This window comes from Cetorhinus maximus, chromosome 22, assembly GCF_964194155.1.
Source record: "Cetorhinus maximus chromosome 22, sCetMax3.hap1.1, whole genome shotgun sequence".
NCBI classification, from domain to species: domain Eukaryota; kingdom Metazoa; phylum Chordata; class Chondrichthyes; order Lamniformes; family Cetorhinidae; genus Cetorhinus; species Cetorhinus maximus.
The window spans coordinates 11,845,779-11,865,767 of NC_135900.1; the positions used below are offsets into that span (position 1 = coordinate 11,845,779).

Consider the following 19,989-nt stretch of genomic DNA (forward strand, 5'->3'; position numbering starts at 1 on the left):
TCACCATCCTGCTTTGGAACTATATTGCCATTCCTTCACTGTCACTAGGTCAAAATCCTGGGACTCCCTCTCTAACAGCACTGTTGGGTGTACCTACGACGCACGGACTGCAGCGGTTCAAGAACGAAGCACACCCCCATCTTCTCAAGGACAATTAGGAAAGGCAATACATGTTGGCCTAGTCAGCAACACCCACCTCCCATGAATGAATTTAAAATCCATGTAACTGTATTTTCGCACTCCTGGAACCATTCTAGTAAATCCCTTCTGCACCCCCATCCAAAGCCTTCAGGGCCATCCATAAAATGTGGTGCCCAAAATTGGACACGCTATTCCATCTAGCAAAAAAAAAACACGACACAGAAGTGTGACAACAGGAGGAAAGACTTAGTAGTCAGATGGTAGACACAGGTTGTAAGGTTTATAGTCTATTATAGATAGTTTCTAATCATGCAGCATACAACTAGAGATAACAGATTACTAAACCAAGGTGTTTCAGTACTTTATTGCAAGTATAGCCTTGACTCATTCTGCAGCTCTTAACTGTATCACAAGACATTTACAGGTTTCTAAGTCAAAAATATTTAATATCTGCTATTGCATTTAATTCGGTCAGCATTAGAATACCTTTGGTCAATTTATCCAGGCAGCATTTTACCTCTCAAACAAAATTATCAAACGTATTATTGATTATAAGAGTTTGAAAATATAATTTTTAGATAATTTACAGAGAATATATGAAACTGCCTTAATTCCACTGCCCTTGTCAATTAGGAGTGCAACTTAATTATACGGAAGAGACTAGACAGCATTTTACGAATGGGGGAATTAATTTATATTGTTATAAGGTACGTGACATAAACGTCCTGGGGGTCACCAATGATATGAAACTGAACTGGACCAGCCATAAAAATACTGTGGCTACAAGGGCAGGTCAAGGCTGGGAATTCTGCAGTGAGTAACTCACCTCCTGACTCTCCAAAGCCTGTCCACCATCTACAAGGCTCAAGTTAGGAGTGCAATAGAATACTCTCCACTTGCCTGAATGAGTGCAGTTTCAACAACACTCAAGAAGCTCGACACCATCTAGGACAAAGTGGCCTACTTGACTGGCACCTCATTCCCACTTCAAACATTCACTCCGTTCATCACTGGCACACACTGGTAGCAGTGTGTACTATCCAAGAGATGTACTGCAGCAACTTGCTGAGGATCCTTCGACAACACCTTCCAAACCCATCACCTCGAAGAACAAGGGCAGCAGGTGCATGGGAACTCCACCACCTGCAAGTTCCCCTCCAAGACAGAATCCTGGTTTTGGAAGTATATTGCCACTCCTTCATTGGCGTTGGTTCAAAATCCCAGAATCCCTCCCTAAGGGCACTGTGGGAGTAAAACACGGACTACAGCGGTTCAAGAAGGTGGCTCACCACCACCTTCACAAGGGCAACAGGGGATGCTCATATCCTATTAACAACAAAAACAGAACTGCTAACATCTATAGCTCTCTTACTTATGGTAAAATCAAATTTGCTCAACTTCGATATGCACTGCCCGTTCTATTCAATTATAGATGTAAAAGTTAAGTTATGCATACAACAATGTACAATATATACAAATAAGAGGGGCTGTATTCACATTCTTTACAAAGGTACAATCAGCCTTTAAATTCCATTAATCTCATCCAATTGTTTGGGTTCTATGCTTATACAGTAATGAAATTAACAACTGCTTTCATCAGCTTCACTGTGGGTCTCATCTGAATTAAAATTGGGAAAATACACAACAAAAACGTTTTCAACCAAGGCCACAGCACACTAAGTGGTTTGGCAAATTGAAGGTCAACTTTGTGACAAGTTACACCCAGCAATATTTCTAAAGGTTTGGAGGGTGCAGGTGAGCAGCTGTGAAGCAGTGAGACACCCTTACCATGCCCACCTACTGTCGCTGCACTCCTCCTCATCATCTGCCAACCTTCTGAGGTTAAACCTCCTTAAAAATACCCTCCTTCTAGCTAGTTTCCTCAATTCTCTCTCCGACTCCCATTTGGCTCTGACCACGACCATGAAACATGTTGGGCCATTTAGCTGCAATAGGCGCTAAGTAAATGTAAGTAGCTGTTACGAATTAGAGTAAACAACACATTACTATATACAGATTTGTTTCAACAGCACTAACAAGTATAGCACACCCTGCAGAATAAGTACATTTGGGAATATGAGATAGCGTTATAGGATTTTGCCAATGTTCAACTGACATGGTCAGCAGGGTTTGGAAAAAAAATGACACCAAGAAAACGAGCAAAAGGGGGGAAAAGAAACTACCCTGAGATTTCCAGTTTTCCTTCCATCAACATTTGAGTCTTAACTTTCAGTCTTACAAAATAAAAAGATTTAGAGCAGGGTGCACTAGGGTTAATAACTGGAGGGAACAGTGGTTCCTGTTGAACAATACGGGGCTGTTAACTCCAATTTAGAGGTGATTAGCATTTTGAATTCCTCCATCCACAGTCAAAGCTCCAAACCTGTTGAAAACAAATGTGTGAATTAGCATCACAGAGAATACAGCCAAATTCTCTTTGAGTGTGTGTGTGTGTGTGTGTGTGTGTGGGTGGGTGGGTGGGGGGGGGGGGGGGGGGGGCACTACCAAACGACTATTTGTAAGTCTGAGACTATAAAAAAATACAAATTCTCCTATGAGAAACTTATTTTTGGAATAGCTAAATGTGCAACTCTTGGATTTTTTTTTTTTGAACTGACGAAGGATTAATTTTTAGGAAATTACTAAAGGGGTAATTTTCTGAATTATTTTGGGGCTAATTTATTTTCATTATTGGCTTATTCATTTGCCTGTAAATCTAGTATTTCTAATATAACTGCTGCCAAAAGGAAGATGACCGAGATTTACTGCTAAACTCTGGAGTCTGCTGCAGTTATAAAACATGTTTGCAGGCGAGGTTTCATTTTTTGACTTGGACACACCAACCTTCCACGTAGCCATATTTCAAATGGATCAATAATCAAAAGAACTAAACTCTGGTGACCTCTCAGGTTTGGTGTGTCGGCGTCTGTGTGACAGAGCACACTAGTATATGATATCAACGTGCTGCAGTGCATGGCAATCATAATTGTCCATTTATTATATTATGTGTTCCAGTTTCACCCAAGTCTTTAAGGGGCACAGTTAGCTGCAGTGACGGCGGGGTAAAGTAAGTGAACAAAGTCTATGAGACAGTGAAAATTGGGATCGGAATGACCTACACTTTGCATTTATATAAAAGCAACATTCTATGGATGCTGGAATTCAGAAATAAAAACAGAAACTGCTGTAAACATTCAGAATCGGCCTGGCTTCATCTGTGGAGAGAACAGAGTTAATGTCTTAGGCCCATTTCCTTTTGTCAGGTCTGGAAAAAGTCACGAGGCATAATAGGTTTTTTACAGGGGCAGGAAAAGTGGGAAGGGGAGGAAAGAACAAAAGGGAAATTCTGTGTTAGGATGGAAGGTGAGAGAGATTAAACGACAAATAGGTGGTGATGATGCAAGGCAAAAGGTGGTTGGTAACGGGGCAAGTAAAGAAACAAAAAGCTGATCCTGAGGAACTGTAAATGACAACAGCAGAATCAAAATTAGCACTCGCTGTCTGAAAAAAAAAAATGCAAGAAGTGATTATGATCCGAAATTGCTGAACTCAACGTCATGTCTGGAAGGTTTTAAAGTGCCTAAAACCCAAGGTACCTTTGTGGAGGTGGGTGAGAGAAAATAACTAAAATAAAGAAGAGGTGCTGAGCTGTGGTGGAAGAGTTAGGAGTGGAGTGAAAAAAAAGCTGTGTCAAAGAGATGGTCTGAAGGAGAGTCATACGGACACGAAACATTAACTCGGTTTTTGTTTTTATTTCAGATTTCCAGCATCTGCAGTATTTTGCTTTCATCAAAAAGATGGTGTTTGAAAAAGGTACAAAGAACTGGAGAGATAATAGGATTTAGGGAGCAAGTGCAACACCAGGGCTGGTACCGGTATCCTGATTACCCATAATCTGTGCTCACTGCTGGACTGAGAGCCATTGTGAGTCAATGGCACAATTTTAAAACATTTATCCTTGTGTTCAAACCCCTTCAGTGCCTTGCCCCTCCCTTTCTCTGTAACTTCCTCCAGCTCAAGAACCCTCCGATTTCCCTGCATTCCTCCAATTCTGGCCTCTTACTGATCTAAATTACCCCACTACTGGAGGCAATTGCCTGAACCCTAAGCTCTGGAATTCCCTCACTAAAGCTTTCTGGCTCTTCCTCTTCCTTTGAGTCGTTCCTTAAAATATACAACTTTTACCCAGCTATTGCTCACCTGCCCTAATAGTTGCTTATGTAGGTCAGTGTCAACTTTACCTGCTTATGCTCCTTTGAAGCCTTTACTACGTTAAGGTGCCATGTAAATGAAAGTTGCTGTTGTTGTTGGGCTAGAGGGATAGGGAAAGGCCCGCGGGACATGAGGCGCAGGACTGAAGGAGGACATATAGGTTGGTTGTAGAGGTAGTCAAAGGTGAGAATTTTTAATTCAAGGTGCTGGGAAACTGGGAGCAAACACAGGGCCGCAAAAGACAGGAATCTGTGAAAAAGGCCGCAAAGCTTTCAGGCTAAGTTCACTGTTTGTGCACACATGGGAGGATCTGCATACTTCGTTTCGAAAGGAATGAAGGGTGGGAAATCAGTCTCCAAGTACAATTATCTGTCTTTCTCTTACTGAGGTAGAATATGCTGTAAAATGTACAGCAGGTCCTTCAGTGACTGAATACAAGCACAGTGCATGTGTCTGAATAAGGGATTTATACCCAAAATACTACTCAGATCTGTACATTCTTCAAATGTTGACAGAATAATTGATAAAGCTTAAAGCTACCCATTTTAACAAAATCCTCCCCCACCCCCTCAATTTTCCAGATTCTAAAGACAAAATTCTCTTATTTCCAGCATTCCCTGTATTTATTTCTTGCCAGGTTTTCAGTATTTAGATGTTAGCCTTGGATCAGAAGGCAGCATTCTGGTCTCTGAATCAGAAGGTTGTGGGTTGAAGTCCCACTCCAGGTCATAAGCGCATAATTCAGGCTGATGGCCCTGTGCAGTACTGAGAGGGTGGTGCACGGTCAGAGGTGCTGCGTTTCAGATGAGACATCGAACTGAGGCCTTCCAAGATGGATGCGAAAGGTCCCATGGGACTCGTCAAAGGAGGGGATGCTTTTGGCCAACACTCTTCTCTCAACCAACACTACTGAGGCAGATTGTCTGGTCATTATCTCATCGCTGTTTATGGGAGCAAGCTGTGCGCAAATTGGGTGCTGCATTTCCGACATTACAACAGTGGCTACACTTGGAAAAAGTAACCAGCTGTGAAGCGCTTTTGCGCATCCCACAGCTGTGGAAGTGCTGCATCAGTACACAGGCTTGGAATTTGCAGTTGTTTTTCTCACTGCACTGTAATTTTGTGTGGGGGTTTGCTGGGTGACTAAATTTATGCTGCATTTACCTTTCCAGGATGTGATTATTCTCAGCGAGCTCCTTGACGACTCCCTCCATTTCTTCCTTCAGTTTCTTCATTCTGCAGAAGGAGTTAAATCATGGATTTTGAAGGGGGAAGAACATGTTATATACTATTTCTGTCCACTGACAATCCGCTGCGACCAAGGCCAAATCCCGTTTCAAATCACGACACTGAAGCTCAAAGCAATTTTTATAACTTCGCAAAGTAAAATAAACACGTTACAGAGAAATTCCATTCAGCATCCAAAAAAAAATCCAAGACTGTGTTCTTTTGTGAAGGACTATTCACCTCTGAGGCTACAATGCTGCTCAGTAGCTAAGTTAAGCTGACTTTCATACACCACTGGATGGTACAGAGGAAATTCTAAGGATTTCTTTTTAAGAGATTTATGCCTTGCATTATCTGCCTGCCCCAGTGTACACTCAACATTATTTAACTTCTGTTATTTATGACCAAGTTGGTTAAATATTAAAAGGAAAGGCAGAAGGAACATTTCACACTTGGGCCACTTACATCCAGTCCCTTGAAGAATGTGATTTCCCGAGCTGGTCGCATTCGTCAAGTGCGTGCTTATCTCTTTCCCAATTGTTTTTAACCTACTTGTGCTAACGCATTCACTGTTCGAGCGTTACACCATTCTCCCATTTTGTTTTCTCTCATCAAGCCACATTCCAAGCTAAAAGTTCTACTCAATCACATTCGGCAGTGGAAATCAATCAGCAAAACACGCACTATATACCAATCACAGCTTGCGTTTATATAACGCCTTTCATGTGGCAAAAACATCCCAAGGCATTTTGCAGAAGTGGTATCAAACAAAATTTGACACCGAGCCACATAATGAGGTATTAGGGTAGATGACCAAAAATTCGGACAAAGGAGGTAAGTTTACTGGAGTACCCTAAAGGACGGGAGAAACGGAGAGTTTTAGAGAGGGAATTCCAGAGTTTAGGGCTGCGGCAGCTGAAAGCATTGCCTGTAGTGGAGCGATGAAAAGTAGGGGCACTCAAGAAGATAGAGTTGGGGAATACTTTGCTAGATGTAGGGTGATTGGCCTTTACGTACCAAAGACTATGACAATGATTGGCAATTTAAATAAGGGTTCTTTATTGAAGGATAACAAAAATTCTAAGAGAGCTTTTCATACATGTTACCTGATCAATACTGCTCCAATTACCATATCACTTTAACTTGTATCACTTCTTGTGATGCATACCAAACTATTTACATTTTCAGCAGTGAGTTAAACTACACGCACTTCAAAACAATATCACAACACTTAAGAGGCAGAATCGTTCTTTCAATACTCATTTATAGTGGTACTGATACACTGGCGTAGATAGACTGGACTCAGGCTGGTTTATTAATACTGATGGATCACAGCGAAACAGATCACTTCTGCACTGCAGACTTGTCACGGATCCCAGCCGCCCCACTGGCTAGCAGAATCGTGGGCCAAAAGAATGGGCTCACTTCTCTGGGTCTTCTGCATACTCCTAACTGGTGTAAGCTTTAAATGAAAATATTTATTTGTACAAACCTGGTTTAGAGGGGAAAGCTCACACACATGGTTCCAGTGATCAGGGGAGATTCAGAATGTCATTGGACATTTTATATCTTTTGATTATTCGGACATTTTACATCTTTTGATTATTCATGACCCCAGAGGAGTCTTAAGAGCATAAGAAATAGCAGCAGGAATGGGTCATTTGGCCCCTTGAGCCTGCTCCGCCATTCAATAAGATCATGGCTGATCTGATTGTGGTCTTAACTCCACTTTTCCTGCCTGCTGCCCACATAAACTTTAACTCCCTAATCAATCAAAAATCTGAACATGCTCAAGGTTGAGTATATTCAATCACCCAGACTCCAATGTTCTCTGGGGAACAGAATTCTAAATATTAATGATCTTCTGAGAGAGGAAATTCCTCCTCATCTCCATCTTAAATGGGAGACCCCTTATTTTGAAACTGTGCCCCTTTGTCCTAGATTTTCCCCACGAGGGGAAACATCCTCTCGGCATCCACCCTGACAAGTCCCCTCAGAATTGTTTATATGTTTCGATAAGATCAAATTAGGTCAAAATAAGTGAGGAGGAGTCAATGCCCACGGAAATTGTACAGCACCTGCAGAGCAAGCCTGATGTGTCCGATGACATTTTTTGGGGTAAATACTTGTTCCTATAGTGTAGGATGCAATTCTAGAGAGAGGAATCCTTGTGAGTGACTGCTCTGACAATTCAATTTATCAATGACGTGAAGTAGTTAATATAAATCAGTAAATCAATTTCCCCATTTTAATTAAACTAGATGAACCAGCTGTAAACTAAAATGTGTGCAGGCTTATCAATATGAATATAAATTTCTTCTAGGCAGTCAAAAACTACACTCTACTGAAGATCAATTGCTCTCTGCCAAATTAGCATAGCTGGTGGGAGATAGCCATATAGACGATAAAAACCAAATAGCGACTGTGCTAAGGTTGGTGAATTGGTAGCACCGAATGTAGGAAATCACAACCCGCTTGATATCAATGCAAAAATATTTACCCAATGGTCATTTCCATCAAGGTATTCTGACTTGGGTAACCAAGAGATCCCGGAGGCTTCCAGTCACCAGACGTTGCCGTGAGTGCTTTCTGAGGCAGCAGCTCCTGCAGCTATGAGGACAAAATGGGGGGGGGGGGGAGAAAGAGTGTGGTGAGTGGGGGGAGAGAGAGATGTTAGTGCTAATTCATCAAAAATGTTTTTGTGTAACTCAACCCCACCACAATCAACCAGGGACAAATTAAATTGGGGTACGGTAGCATCGTGGTTATGGTGCTGAGCCAATAACCCAGAGGATGAGAGCACCCAGTTAATGGCGTAGCAAAGAATCTGGTCATTTACTGAAAATGGCCAGGGGCAAAGCCCCATCACCCCCTAACTTAGCCTATGGGCGACTAAAGAATGCCTGTTTTAATTGGATGCATTCCTGAAGGTTTCATCATCTGACCTTTAACCCCCATTGGTCACCCAACATGCCCATCCTTTCAGCTCCCAGCCTTCTCCCACCAATTGTAAAGCAAACAGATTCTCCGTCACCGAACTGGATACTTCTTGACTGCCTGTCAAACATTCTTTTCTCCAGTAATAAATTGAAGTGCTCAAGGAAACAGGAAAAGAACATGCAATCTTTTTTGATGTCCCTTGTGATTCTTCTTCCAGGTTTGTGTGCCACAGTGTCCTGGAGATTAATTTTCAATTCCTGCAGGGCACTCCTGGGGGGCTGATAACCCTCGTGCGACTCCATGGCTGGCTCTGAATGCCCTGTGAAAAGGCTCAGCAAGCCACTAAATCAAGCAAGTGGATCAAGTACAACTCAAGAAGGGGCATCACCCACTTCTCAAGGTAATTAAGGGCGGACAACTAATTCAGCCCCGTCAGAATCACCCATGTCCCAAAATAAGATGATAAAAAAATTGTTGCTAATCTCTTCAAGGTCCAAACAGCTATACCTTTTTGATATGTTCCTGGTAAGTGAATACTTCCTGCTCAATATTTACAAACTGAGTAGCAACACTCAGCTCTTGCCTTCTCAAAAAATGCATCTTCCTGCGAAGGAAGCAGAACTCATTATAGCCAACTCATTATATAGTCAGAAAACTACAGCAACATTACTGTTAGATTATTACAAGAATTAGATTTCTGCAATTACACAAAGAAAGCTACAACAATCAGAATACACAACCACAACAACAACTTGCACTTATATCGCATTTTCAACATCATCGTAAGGCATTAGTGTGGTATCAGTCAAAATCTGATGTTGTGCAACTTGCAGGTGACCAAATGCCTGGTCAAAGGGATAGGTTTTAAGGAACAATTTAAAAAGGAAGAGTCAGAAAGGAGAAAGTCATTTAGGGAGGGAATTTAAGAGCTTAGGTTTTAGGCAATTGAAAGCATGGCCGCCAATGGTGCAGTGACTGAAATTATGGATGTGCAAGAAGTCAACATTGAAGGAGCACAGAAATCTCAAAGGGCTGTAGGAGGTTACAAAACCTTAGGTATAAAATTCCATTTACATGGAAAAGCACTCAACTGTAACATTCATTTTCTTACACATTTATTAATACATGGCATCATCTCCAGGAGATAGAATCGTAGAATGGTTGCAGCACAGAATGAGGCCATTCAGCCAAATGCTGCCCAAGGCATTGGGAGAACTTATTGGCTTATTTTCAAATAATTGTGTCCAGACGCAGAGGCTGATGGCATCAACTTAATGTCTCATCCGTAAGTTAACAGCCCTGATAGTGCAGCACGCCCTCAGCACTGCACTACTGGCTTAATGCATTACATAGAAAATAATTTTCCACTGTCCTGCAGGTTCAGAATCAAAAGCACTCTGTTCAGACACCAAAGATTAATCCACACAACTACAGCGTTTGGAGTTTCGAAGAGTGGTGACCTCATTGAAACATACAGGATTCTGATAAGGCTTGACAGGGTAGGCACTGAGAGGTTGTTTCCCCTGGCTGGGGAATCTAGAACATAGGAGCACAGTCTCAGGATAAGGGGGCGATCATTTATGGCCGAGATGAGGAGAAATTTCTTCACTCAGAGGAGCGAATCTTTGGAATTCTCTACCCAAGAGGATTGTGGATGCTCTGTCATTTAATATACTTAAGGTTGAGATAAACAGAATTTTGGTCTCTCAGGGAAAATGGAGTTGAGGCAGGTCAGCCATGAGCGTATTGAATGGCTAAGTAGGCTCGAGGGACAGTATGGTCTACTGCTATTTCTTATGTTCTTAACTTTGAGAGGGAGCTGGACCGGTTCTTGACTGGGGCAGGGGTCATATCACATCACATAGGAGGCAAGTGTCCTTATAGCTAATACTTAGCTTGAACTGGTTTCGATTCCCAAGGGTATTGAAGAGGAATTTTCCTTTATTGGACCGGGACTTTTTTTCTGTTTTTTGTGTCTCTGACAGAGAGTAAAAGATAGGGAGGTGGTGGGAAGAAGTGTTTAGCCTCCGGCCATCATGGTATGTAAGGCAGGCTTGATGGACCAGCTGGTCTATTCATACTTATCATGTTCAGAACTCCACTGCTATATTGACTGTCAACAGTGACAGCAACCATTGGTGCACCTTAGTCACAAATACATCAACAGGCTCGGGCTCACAAATCTACCAGTAGATTCCGAAGTGGGTAAAAACTCTCTAGCAAATTTTAAATTAAAAAAAAGTGCAACTCACTCCATCCAGTCATCTGCCACATGAAGAAATGATTTATATTTTGCAAAACATTCATCTTTGAACAAGGAAATTGCTTTTGACGCATGGAGCCACATCTTCTGCCTAAAACAGAAAATGAGAAAATACCGATGTTAACACATTCTAGTATAACAATTAATTTTGGAACTCGTATTTTTTAAGGCATTTTAAAGCTTAATCGTGGCACTCTGCAGTTCGGTGCAATGAGTATTGACTGTACTCATCCTTGCAGTATCAGTAGGTTGGGCTGCATTGAGTAGAATGTTAAATGTGCCAGATTAAAGCTTTTCTTTATGCCATCATACCATGCTGTTATGGGCATTTAGTCTGTTTTTCAAACAAAACAAGGGCATTCAGTAGCAATTAAAATCACAGAATATCATACTACTTAGCCCATGTGATTAAAATGGCATAACTGCTATAATAATTCTGCCAATTTTTGCCAATAATTCAGCTCCCTCATACTGGTGGCTTTGGTATCTGTTACAAGATCACCAGCTCTCGTTATTGAAAAATTAACATTAAACATAAGAGGAAGAAATAACCACAATTTTCTCCAACAGTTTAGAGGGCTTGGCGACTTTCAGGGAGTCATTTCCCAGTTCCTGTGTGTGTTACGCCACCTTTGCAAAAACCCAACTGATTTACTGATGCCCTCTAGCAAAAGAAACCTGTTGCCCTTACTCAGTCTAGCCCGTACATGATTCCATTCTCACACCAAGGTGGCTGACTCTGAAGTGGCCCAGCATGCCACTCAGTTCAGGAGGAGGAGGAGGAGGGGTGGTCAATGATGCCAACCTTACCATTCGTTCACATCGCAGGAATGAACAATGTAAACCTGGCTGCAGCATAGAGGAAAATCAGGCAGGAGGGGCTGCCGGCCCATAAGAGAATAAATTGATTGTCCATCCTTTCACTTAAGTGGTTGGAAAATCGGGACGGGTTCCCTTACTGCATACACAAATTTCCCCAATTGGCTGAACTGAGGTGATACAATATACCTGGGAACAGAAAAATCTGACCCACAGCAGTATCTGAACAAACACTGTGACTGATACAAATGATTAATTATCCTAGTAAAATGCTTTTCTTAAAAAAAATGCTCTCTTGTAAGCTGCCAACAATGATAGCGTTTCCTGTGTAGAGCTGTAATGCAGAGCCAGCAGTGCAACTCTCAACTGAAATCAAAACCAAAATACTACAGATGCTGGAAATCTGAAATAAAAACAGGATAGGCTGGTAAACACTCAGCAAGTCTGCACATCTGAGCGTTTTCTGTTCTGGTTTAAATTATACTGATAGGGCCGCTGAAATTCATTGCTCGTTTGCAATTTGTGTCAGTCAGAAGAAGTCCCTTCAGCACTATCAGGCCATTTGACATTTTACAATATTTCTACCGCATTTCTAACCTCACGAGCTTTAGCAAGGGCCTCCCTTCCGAACAATGAGATGCTGACTGAGCATGCTAAAGCAAAGATGGGGCTTAAAGAAATATAAAATTTTATTCTGGAGCTTCAGGATTTCGACTTAGCAAAGTTAGCTCAGTGCGTGATGGAACTGCATCTACCAGTAGAGGCACGTCCTCCATTTCTAAAAGGTCACCCAGTCAGAGTGATGACTGGCAGGTTGGGGGCATTGACAGTGTAAAGCGTCAGCCCCTTGAGCAGAAAAAGCACTCTTTTTGTTCGCAAATGCACAGTGCAATTCAGTAAATCTCTACAAAACACGTCAACCTGATCATCTGTGAACTCCAACGAGACACTGCTTCCACTATTCTCTCCCTCAAAAAAATAGGTTGAGTAAACTGATTCACAGAGGCAGCGTCCCTTTAAGGATCACCAGGTTCTGAGCAGATTGCTCTCTGGTCTATTGCAGTCCTCTGCTAACTCAGTTGCTGCACACCCACTGGGGAGTCCACATCCAGGAGGGAGGTGGAATATATTGAAAATTCAGAGACACGCTGCCCGTGATTTTCCAACCATCATGGTCAAAAGAGTGGGAAAATCGCGGAACCATGTACTCCTGTCCCCGCTCCCACATTCCCAGTGTAAACAGGCGGCTCTTCTGCCTGGCCGCTTAGATTCAGAAAATTACCCCCATTATGTGTGTCACGTGTTTTTAATGGTAACTGGTGTTTTTAATGAAACCGTAACGAGTAGAAAACACTGCTCTTATAACACAAGCGATCAGAATGAAGCCAGCACATACGGAATACTCACTTGTCAAATTTGTGAATCTGCTCCTCGTTATAAGGTAGCTCTGAAAGAGAAAGTGTGTTCGGGATAAAATCCTTAGGTTTTAGAAGTCAGAAAAATAAGTTCTCACTCATAAATTCAATAATGAATACAGGGGAAACTACTTTACCTAGAGCATGGCTAGAATATGGAACTCACTACCACAAAGAATAGTTGAAGTGAAAGACATGAATGCAATTAAAGGAAAGCTAGAGAAGTACATAAGGGAGAAAGGAATAGAAGGATATGTTGAGATTAGATGAAGAGGGGTGGGAAGAGGTTTGTGTGGAGCAGAAACACCAGCATAAACCAGTCGGGCTGAATGGCCTGTTTCTGTGCTGTCTATTCTATGAATCACTGCATCTGCTTATTTTGCTATGCCACACACAACTATTAAAAAACAGTAATGTAACTAGAACAATGGCAGAATTTTCCAGGGTGCACAAAGTTAATAGAATTGAGCTGCCATAAGTTCCCAATAACTTGGCAAAAAAATAGAAGAGGGCTCTTTTGGTTCACCTACAGCAAAATAATTAAGTGGGGCCAGTCTGCCATGGTGAATTGTATAACTGCTGCAGCAGACAGGATATTGCAGAATTCATGATATCTAGTCATAAGAGTCATGTGCTTATGGCAGACCAAAGCAGATTATTTTTTAAAATTTGCTCTAGGGAAGTGAGCTTCGCAGGCAAGCCAGCTTTTATTGCCCATTTCTAATGGCACTCAAGAAGCCCTGTGGTCCCAATCACTCGATCCTCCACTTTCTTCTCAATCACAGTATATTTGAGCAAACCAAAATAAGCTCCTCGTCAAAAAGTTGAACTCATCCAGTTGAGGGATCTTGAGGCTGGACAATGGAACCTTCCTATTCCAGGTACTCAGTGTCAACGCCAAGTGCTCATATGTCAGGCAGAGCATAATCAGGTGCAGGATAAATCACCCCCCCAACCCTGCCCCAACCTTGGAAGAACATGCTCTACTCTGCAAAGTTCAGCACACCTTATTTATTCCCCACAGCCATTCTACGGCCTGAATGAGACTAAAGCTGGCCCTGAAATTTGGGTAGAATTTTGTGCCCGTTAGGAACTGGATCAAGACTTTCCAAACTCATTTTGTGAAGAAGCCAACAGGCAAAATTCTCAATCTCATTTGTCAAGGCTGAATGTGAACCTCAAGTTCCAAAGTTTTAGATATCAACGCTCCATGCAGTTCCCAAAGTTTTTCATTAAAATATACGTCTCTTACTCTTGCAGGTTTAATAACTAACGGCAGAAAATAAAATTGGCCAATGGAATTAAGAAAAAGAATTGCTGCAAAAGCTAGAAAACTGAAAAAAACCCACAATGGTAGAAACATACATTGGAATGAACTGCTCCTGGAAAGAAAAATAACAACGTCTATACCCAAAATGTTAACTTATCTTTTCTCTCTTCAGTAACTGCTACATATCTCCAGTAATTCCTATCTCTATTAAAGGCTGGGAATATTATGCTTTGTGTTTTGTTTTAATATTCTTTCATGGGTTGTGGGAGTCGCAGGGAAAGGCCAACGTTTATTGCCCATTCCTAACTGCCCTCGAGAAGCTGGTGGTGAGACGCCTCCCTGAACCGCTACAGTGCTGCTGCAAAGTGGCTTTGGTATAAACTGGGAGTGAAGGAGCCATGCTCAAAACCTGGCAAGTGATGTGAAGCCAAATGGAAGAGGCAGCCTTACTCTACCTTGGTAATGTGGCTGAAATGACCTTTAAAAGGAACAAAAGAACATTTAAAAGAACATTTAAAAAAAAAAACTTGGTAATGGAAAAAGGTTATTTGTCCTATCAGCCCACACCTTCCCCAGCCCACACACAACCACCTCAATCAAAACTCCCTAGGTTATCCACTTGCTCGCATTAAAGTCATCACGCACAGTCTTTCACTTGGCAACGTGGGGGCGGCAGGGTAACTCCTCGTTCTCAGCCCCACATCATTATGAACTGAAAACAATCTTAAACCAGCGCGATGTACAAAATTCTCATTCAAACAACATCTGGGGAAGAGCTCTACTGAGAATGTACTCACTTCTTTCTTCTTCCCACGTGGGAAAAAAGAAATCCATTCAATTCAACATCAAATTTTCACCACCCATCCCCCGCCACCTCCAAACTCTGGTTGTAATTATCTTTTAAAGGTAAGGTTCTGAAAGGAATCAGACCCTTCATCTTAAAGGTAAGGTTTCTTAAAGGGCCAAATTCTTGGATGTCAGAGGCCCTCATCTGAATGCGACTGACACACCAGCCTTCAATCACCCTGCTAACAATGTATAAAAAGCATGTTTCCTTACTGTGTAGTGCTTTATCCTTTTTGAACTGATGATAGATCTCAGTTATCAAGTCCAAAAGAACTTGAAGTTTTTCAATACTGAAAAAAAGAAAATATATTTTTGATTTATATGAGCAGATTGACAGCTCCTGCCAAACCCAACAACAAAGAAACAGGTAGATGTTTGGAAACTTAAGCTCACTTTCTGTCTTCTGGATACGTCCCTTCTTGATATGTCCAATGATCTGACAATTGACCACCAGGCAAAAACTTGTCCTCGATGTCCTTCAAATCATGGTTTATGGATTCCAAAGAACCTGCCAACTACACAACAAAAACCATTTTCAACTTATAACGTGTGACTGAGGGACAGAGCAGGGCAGAAGAGAAAGGACGAATAGTCAGAGATGTCATGCTGGAATATTCAGATATATATCTACAGAATATCTGGCAATGCATCACTCAATATCAACTGTTATGGCACAGCGGATGCTAAATGCTGAGCTGTTTAAATCCCAGAGGGAAACTTGAAACAACTGCCACAACTATTTTACAATTTGTATTTATTTTGAGATGCATGCCTTGAATTCAGTAGTAATAGGACCACCAAGTCTTATAGGTTTTTTATAAAACTAAATTAAACCTTTATTAAATGGTTTTAAGCACATTCATTGGTTTATAAATTACTACTATGATAACACCTAGCTCCCCTAGTTAATCTAACTCCCAGTTACACCTCCGTTAAGGCAACAGTAAAACACAGATTTTAAAAGACCCAGGCAAAGTAAGACGATACCCTGAACAATCGAATTCATGGTGAGTTTTCTTCATTTCAGTTCATGTAGACAGCAACTTGAGGCTTAGAGGCTGAAGGCTTTTCACACTTGTAAGATCTTAGAATGCCTTCCTCTCACACATAAACTCATCTCCTTTATACTCCTTTCTCCCTTTACACCTCACATTCCAAAACTTCAACCATATTTAACTATTTAACATTTCAAACCATTTCTAATCTCTTCTGATACATCAAAGTCTTCAGGCCAGCTGTCTCTAATTCAATTAAGTCACCCACTCTCACACACAGACACATACTATTCCTAGCTTACAATAAATTCCAATAACATTATGAAAATTATTATATTTACCTGACAACTTACAAATACGAAGACCCTATCTATAGTAAAACATAAAAAATTTGTTGTCCTTCCTATTATTCTATTCACTGAAAATCTCTGCACAAATTTTCTGAAACGAGTAACTTCAAACAGTTTTGAGTGATTAGGAGGAGTCAGTAAGTAAAGCCTTTTATAATACACTTATGAAGGGAAAGCAGGGGAAACAGAGCTTCTTCAGGTAATACTTTACACCTAGGGCATACAAACAAAAATCTACTGAGCAATATGCAAGTCTTAAAAGTTCTAAATGCATTTCTAAACTGGGTGGGCTCATAGCTGTGTGTGGTGCAATAACATACAGGCAGATATACAGAGAAAGTTCTCTGGAAACATTTATAAAAACCAAACAGAAACCTCAAGACTATTAAATTCAAATTATTCTGGTCACATTTTAACGGACAAGCACTAGAGTGAAAATGGTCGGTTACTTGATTTTCACAAAATAATTTACTCACACGCAGAAGTTTGCTGTGAATTTCCGGAATTTCGTCCAGTTCTGATGGCAGTATGGTTGGCTGCAGCAAATTCTTGTATCTGTCAAGTGTACAAGATGCACAACCAAAAAGAAAAGTTAGCACAGATGTTACAGCATTTTGCTAGGATCTCTATTAAAATTGCATTTGAGAAAGAAAAGAGAGAATCCCGAAAGGTCCTCTATCAGCTGCTTAAGCAGGTTTAAATTCAAGGCCCGAATTCCAGACTTTGATCCACTAGCTTGGCCGTAACTAGAATTTGATCATCTTGGAGTTTCCTGCTTTTTTACTTTGCGAACATTGAGAATTTTTCCCACACATATATATATATAATGAAATAAATCTATGATTTTTTAAAAAATTTACTTTTTATCAAAGAGAACATTTGACAAATAATTTACGTGTGTGTGAGTTGCATTTATATTGAAGACAAAATACATAGTGCAGTTGGAACTGGACCCAGTTTTCAATCAAAATTTTTCAAACGCGAGATGTGCGGCTAGAAATTGTATCTGGGTTATGTAGCACCAAAACTTAGATTTATGATAAAAGTAACATCTAGTAGTCAACAGTTATAGTTAAAACTTACTAGGAATAATGCAGAAAATGTATTGAAAAAAATGTCAAACCTTCTTGTCCAATTTTAACTCTTAACTTGGTAATTTTTCTTTTAAAAAAAACCCTTTTAAATTTCTCAGGGGAGATTGGGTGAAACAATGGGCTAGGCTCAGCCTTTTTTCTCTGATACCTGGTTTCAAAATATTCTCTGCTGGCTTGAAGAGTTCTAAAAGAAATAGGAACGGTGGGGAGACGGTTATATAGTATTAATCTCACTGAGTTTGTAATCCAAAGACCCAGGCTAATAATCTGGGGGGGCAATGGTTCAAATCCCACCACAGCAGCTGGTGGAATTTAAATTGATTAAAATCTGGAATTGAAAGCTAGTAAAGGTGACCATGAAACTATCGATTGTTGTAAAAACCCATCTGGTTCACTTTAGGGAAGGAAATCTGCCATCCCTGCCTGGCCTGGCCTACAAGTGACGGCAGATCCACAGCAATGTGGCTGACTTTTAACCGCCTTCTGAAATGGTGTTGACAAGCCCCTCAGTTCAAGAGCAATTAGGGATGAACAACAAATGCTGGCCTTGCTAGCGACACTCACATCCCATGAAAGAACAAATTTTTAAAAAATGTCTGTGACACCAATAAAAAGTATGTGGTGACTATGACAGTGATGCTAATACTCACAGATTTCTGGCTCTCTCAACAGTAGCCATGCAGAAGTTTAGTTTCAGGATCACTTCAGTCTTCTTGTGCAAAGTTTCACGAAAGCTGTCCATGATGATTCGACTAGTGGAGTGAATGCACAAGTTAGAATTTAACTCTTGGCAGAACACACGTTATTTGCACACAATTGCAAGGCTGTGGTTTACGGATGGGGGAATTTGGCTAGCTAGAATCTGACGAACTTGATTTCTGTATTCCATGGCAATGAAAGTGTTAACACTTCAAAGTAAGGCAGAGCAAAGTGCTGAAGCTAATGTTCTAGTCCAATGAATTCATTTATCTGTTGCACAATTCAGTGGATTTAAATGCATTAGCAAATATGAGAGTCTATTGTTTTGTTCTGATTGACAGAGTGGGAATAAAGCCAGTTTTTTCTTGCTCAGTTAATGCCAGGAGTCAGTCTGTAACCCTGGCTTCTCACTATTCAATTTACATCATTATTTTGCTCAAGATGTTTCACTTCCTGTTTACCTAAAGTGGCCACTGAGCCCACAGCAACTTGCATTTCTAAAATGCTTCTCACGTGCAAAGGCACATCTCAAAAGCTTCCCAGGCTGCTGGACAAAGAGGTGACAGCAGGCAGGAGGCAGAGAAAGGAGTTCAGAAGGATAACAGTACAGTCAAAGGGAAGGGTCAAAGCAGAAGATCGAGGCAGAGCTGAGGATAAAGCGGGTGAAGGAGCTGCCACTGATGGATTGGAGAGGAGAGCAGGAATAGATGGGACATGAAGAGATATGCAGCTGGAAGAGATCTCCAATATAGCAGAATGCACAAGAGGGAATGGATATTGCTAAATTCTGCTTAATGGCTGGGTTTTTAACTTCGAGAGTGAATTGGATTATTATCTGAAAAGGAAGAAAGTGCAATGCTATGGGAGAAGGTGGGGGAGTGGCACTCGGTAAATTGCGGGAGACAATGCAGACATGATGGGCTGAATGTCCTCCTCCTGTGCTGTAACAATTCTGTGATTCTGTGAAGTGCTCAACAGCCCAAGGTATCTGCACGGGTAACTGGACACGTGATTTTGTTTGTCTTCTGTTAAATCTTTTGAGTGTTCTGAGCTGATGCTTTCTCTTGAATCTTGAAAGCTTGGACAAAATTCACACAATGTCAAGCTATAGTCAAGTGACAGATGGCAAGGAAATCGGAGCGTTATCAAGTCCAAGGGAACACCCTTCTACCCAATAACTGAGTTTTCTTTAATTAAAACAGAAAACGGCTGGAAATACTCAGCAAGTCAGACAGCATCTCTGGAGGGAAAAACTGTTAACATTTCAGGTCTGTGATCTTTAATCAGAACTGAATTCTCTTTGTTTTTCAGGTAAATTTCAAAATGTCACAATCATCAATTTTTCTCTTAGACAAAGAGATGATTGCAAATCCAGGACCAGTTCAGAGATATCCAATACAGTGGCTATAATAAAGACCACATACATCTTCAGCATCTTTCACATTGTGCTAGAATATCATTACTTGCCATCACACTAGATATCTTGGAACTTCCTTGTATGTCTAAGCAACACTTTTTATTTTGCAAGAAAGAAACAAATGGCCTGGGTACATCAGGAGTGACTAAAAACGGTCTCAAGAAATGAATTTCACTTGAAAAAAAATGTTGGTACTGTATTAATAAATTGCTACGTATGCGAGTGCAGCACAACAACCTGCATTTATATAGCGCCTTTAAGGCAGTAAAAAGTTCCAAGTGCTTCATAAGAGCATGACCAG

General features: G+C 41.0%; 1 protein-coding gene across 1 annotated transcript in view; it reads right to left on the reverse strand.

The window, feature by feature from the left end:
• Positions 1-366: 366 nt before the first annotated feature.
• Positions 367-19,989, reverse strand: part of tbk1 (TANK-binding kinase 1) — a 45,551-nt gene continuing 25,928 nt past the window's right edge. Inside the window, exons 12-21 of the mRNA XM_078567800.1 lie at positions 18,223-18,324; positions 16,955-17,033; positions 15,527-15,648; positions 15,347-15,423; positions 13,010-13,049; positions 10,773-10,874; positions 9,028-9,124; positions 8,081-8,190; positions 5,518-5,589; positions 367-2,524 (exon numbers count right to left, since the gene is read on the reverse strand). Coding sequence (XP_078423926.1) covers positions 2,473-2,524; positions 5,518-5,589; positions 8,081-8,190; positions 9,028-9,124; positions 10,773-10,874; positions 13,010-13,049; positions 15,347-15,423; positions 15,527-15,648; positions 16,955-17,033; positions 18,223-18,324 — 853 coding nt within the window. The 3' untranslated portion in view covers positions 367-2,472. The remainder of the gene's footprint in view (positions 2,525-5,517; positions 5,590-8,080; positions 8,191-9,027; positions 9,125-10,772; positions 10,875-13,009; positions 13,050-15,346; positions 15,424-15,526; positions 15,649-16,954; positions 17,034-18,222; positions 18,325-19,989) is intronic.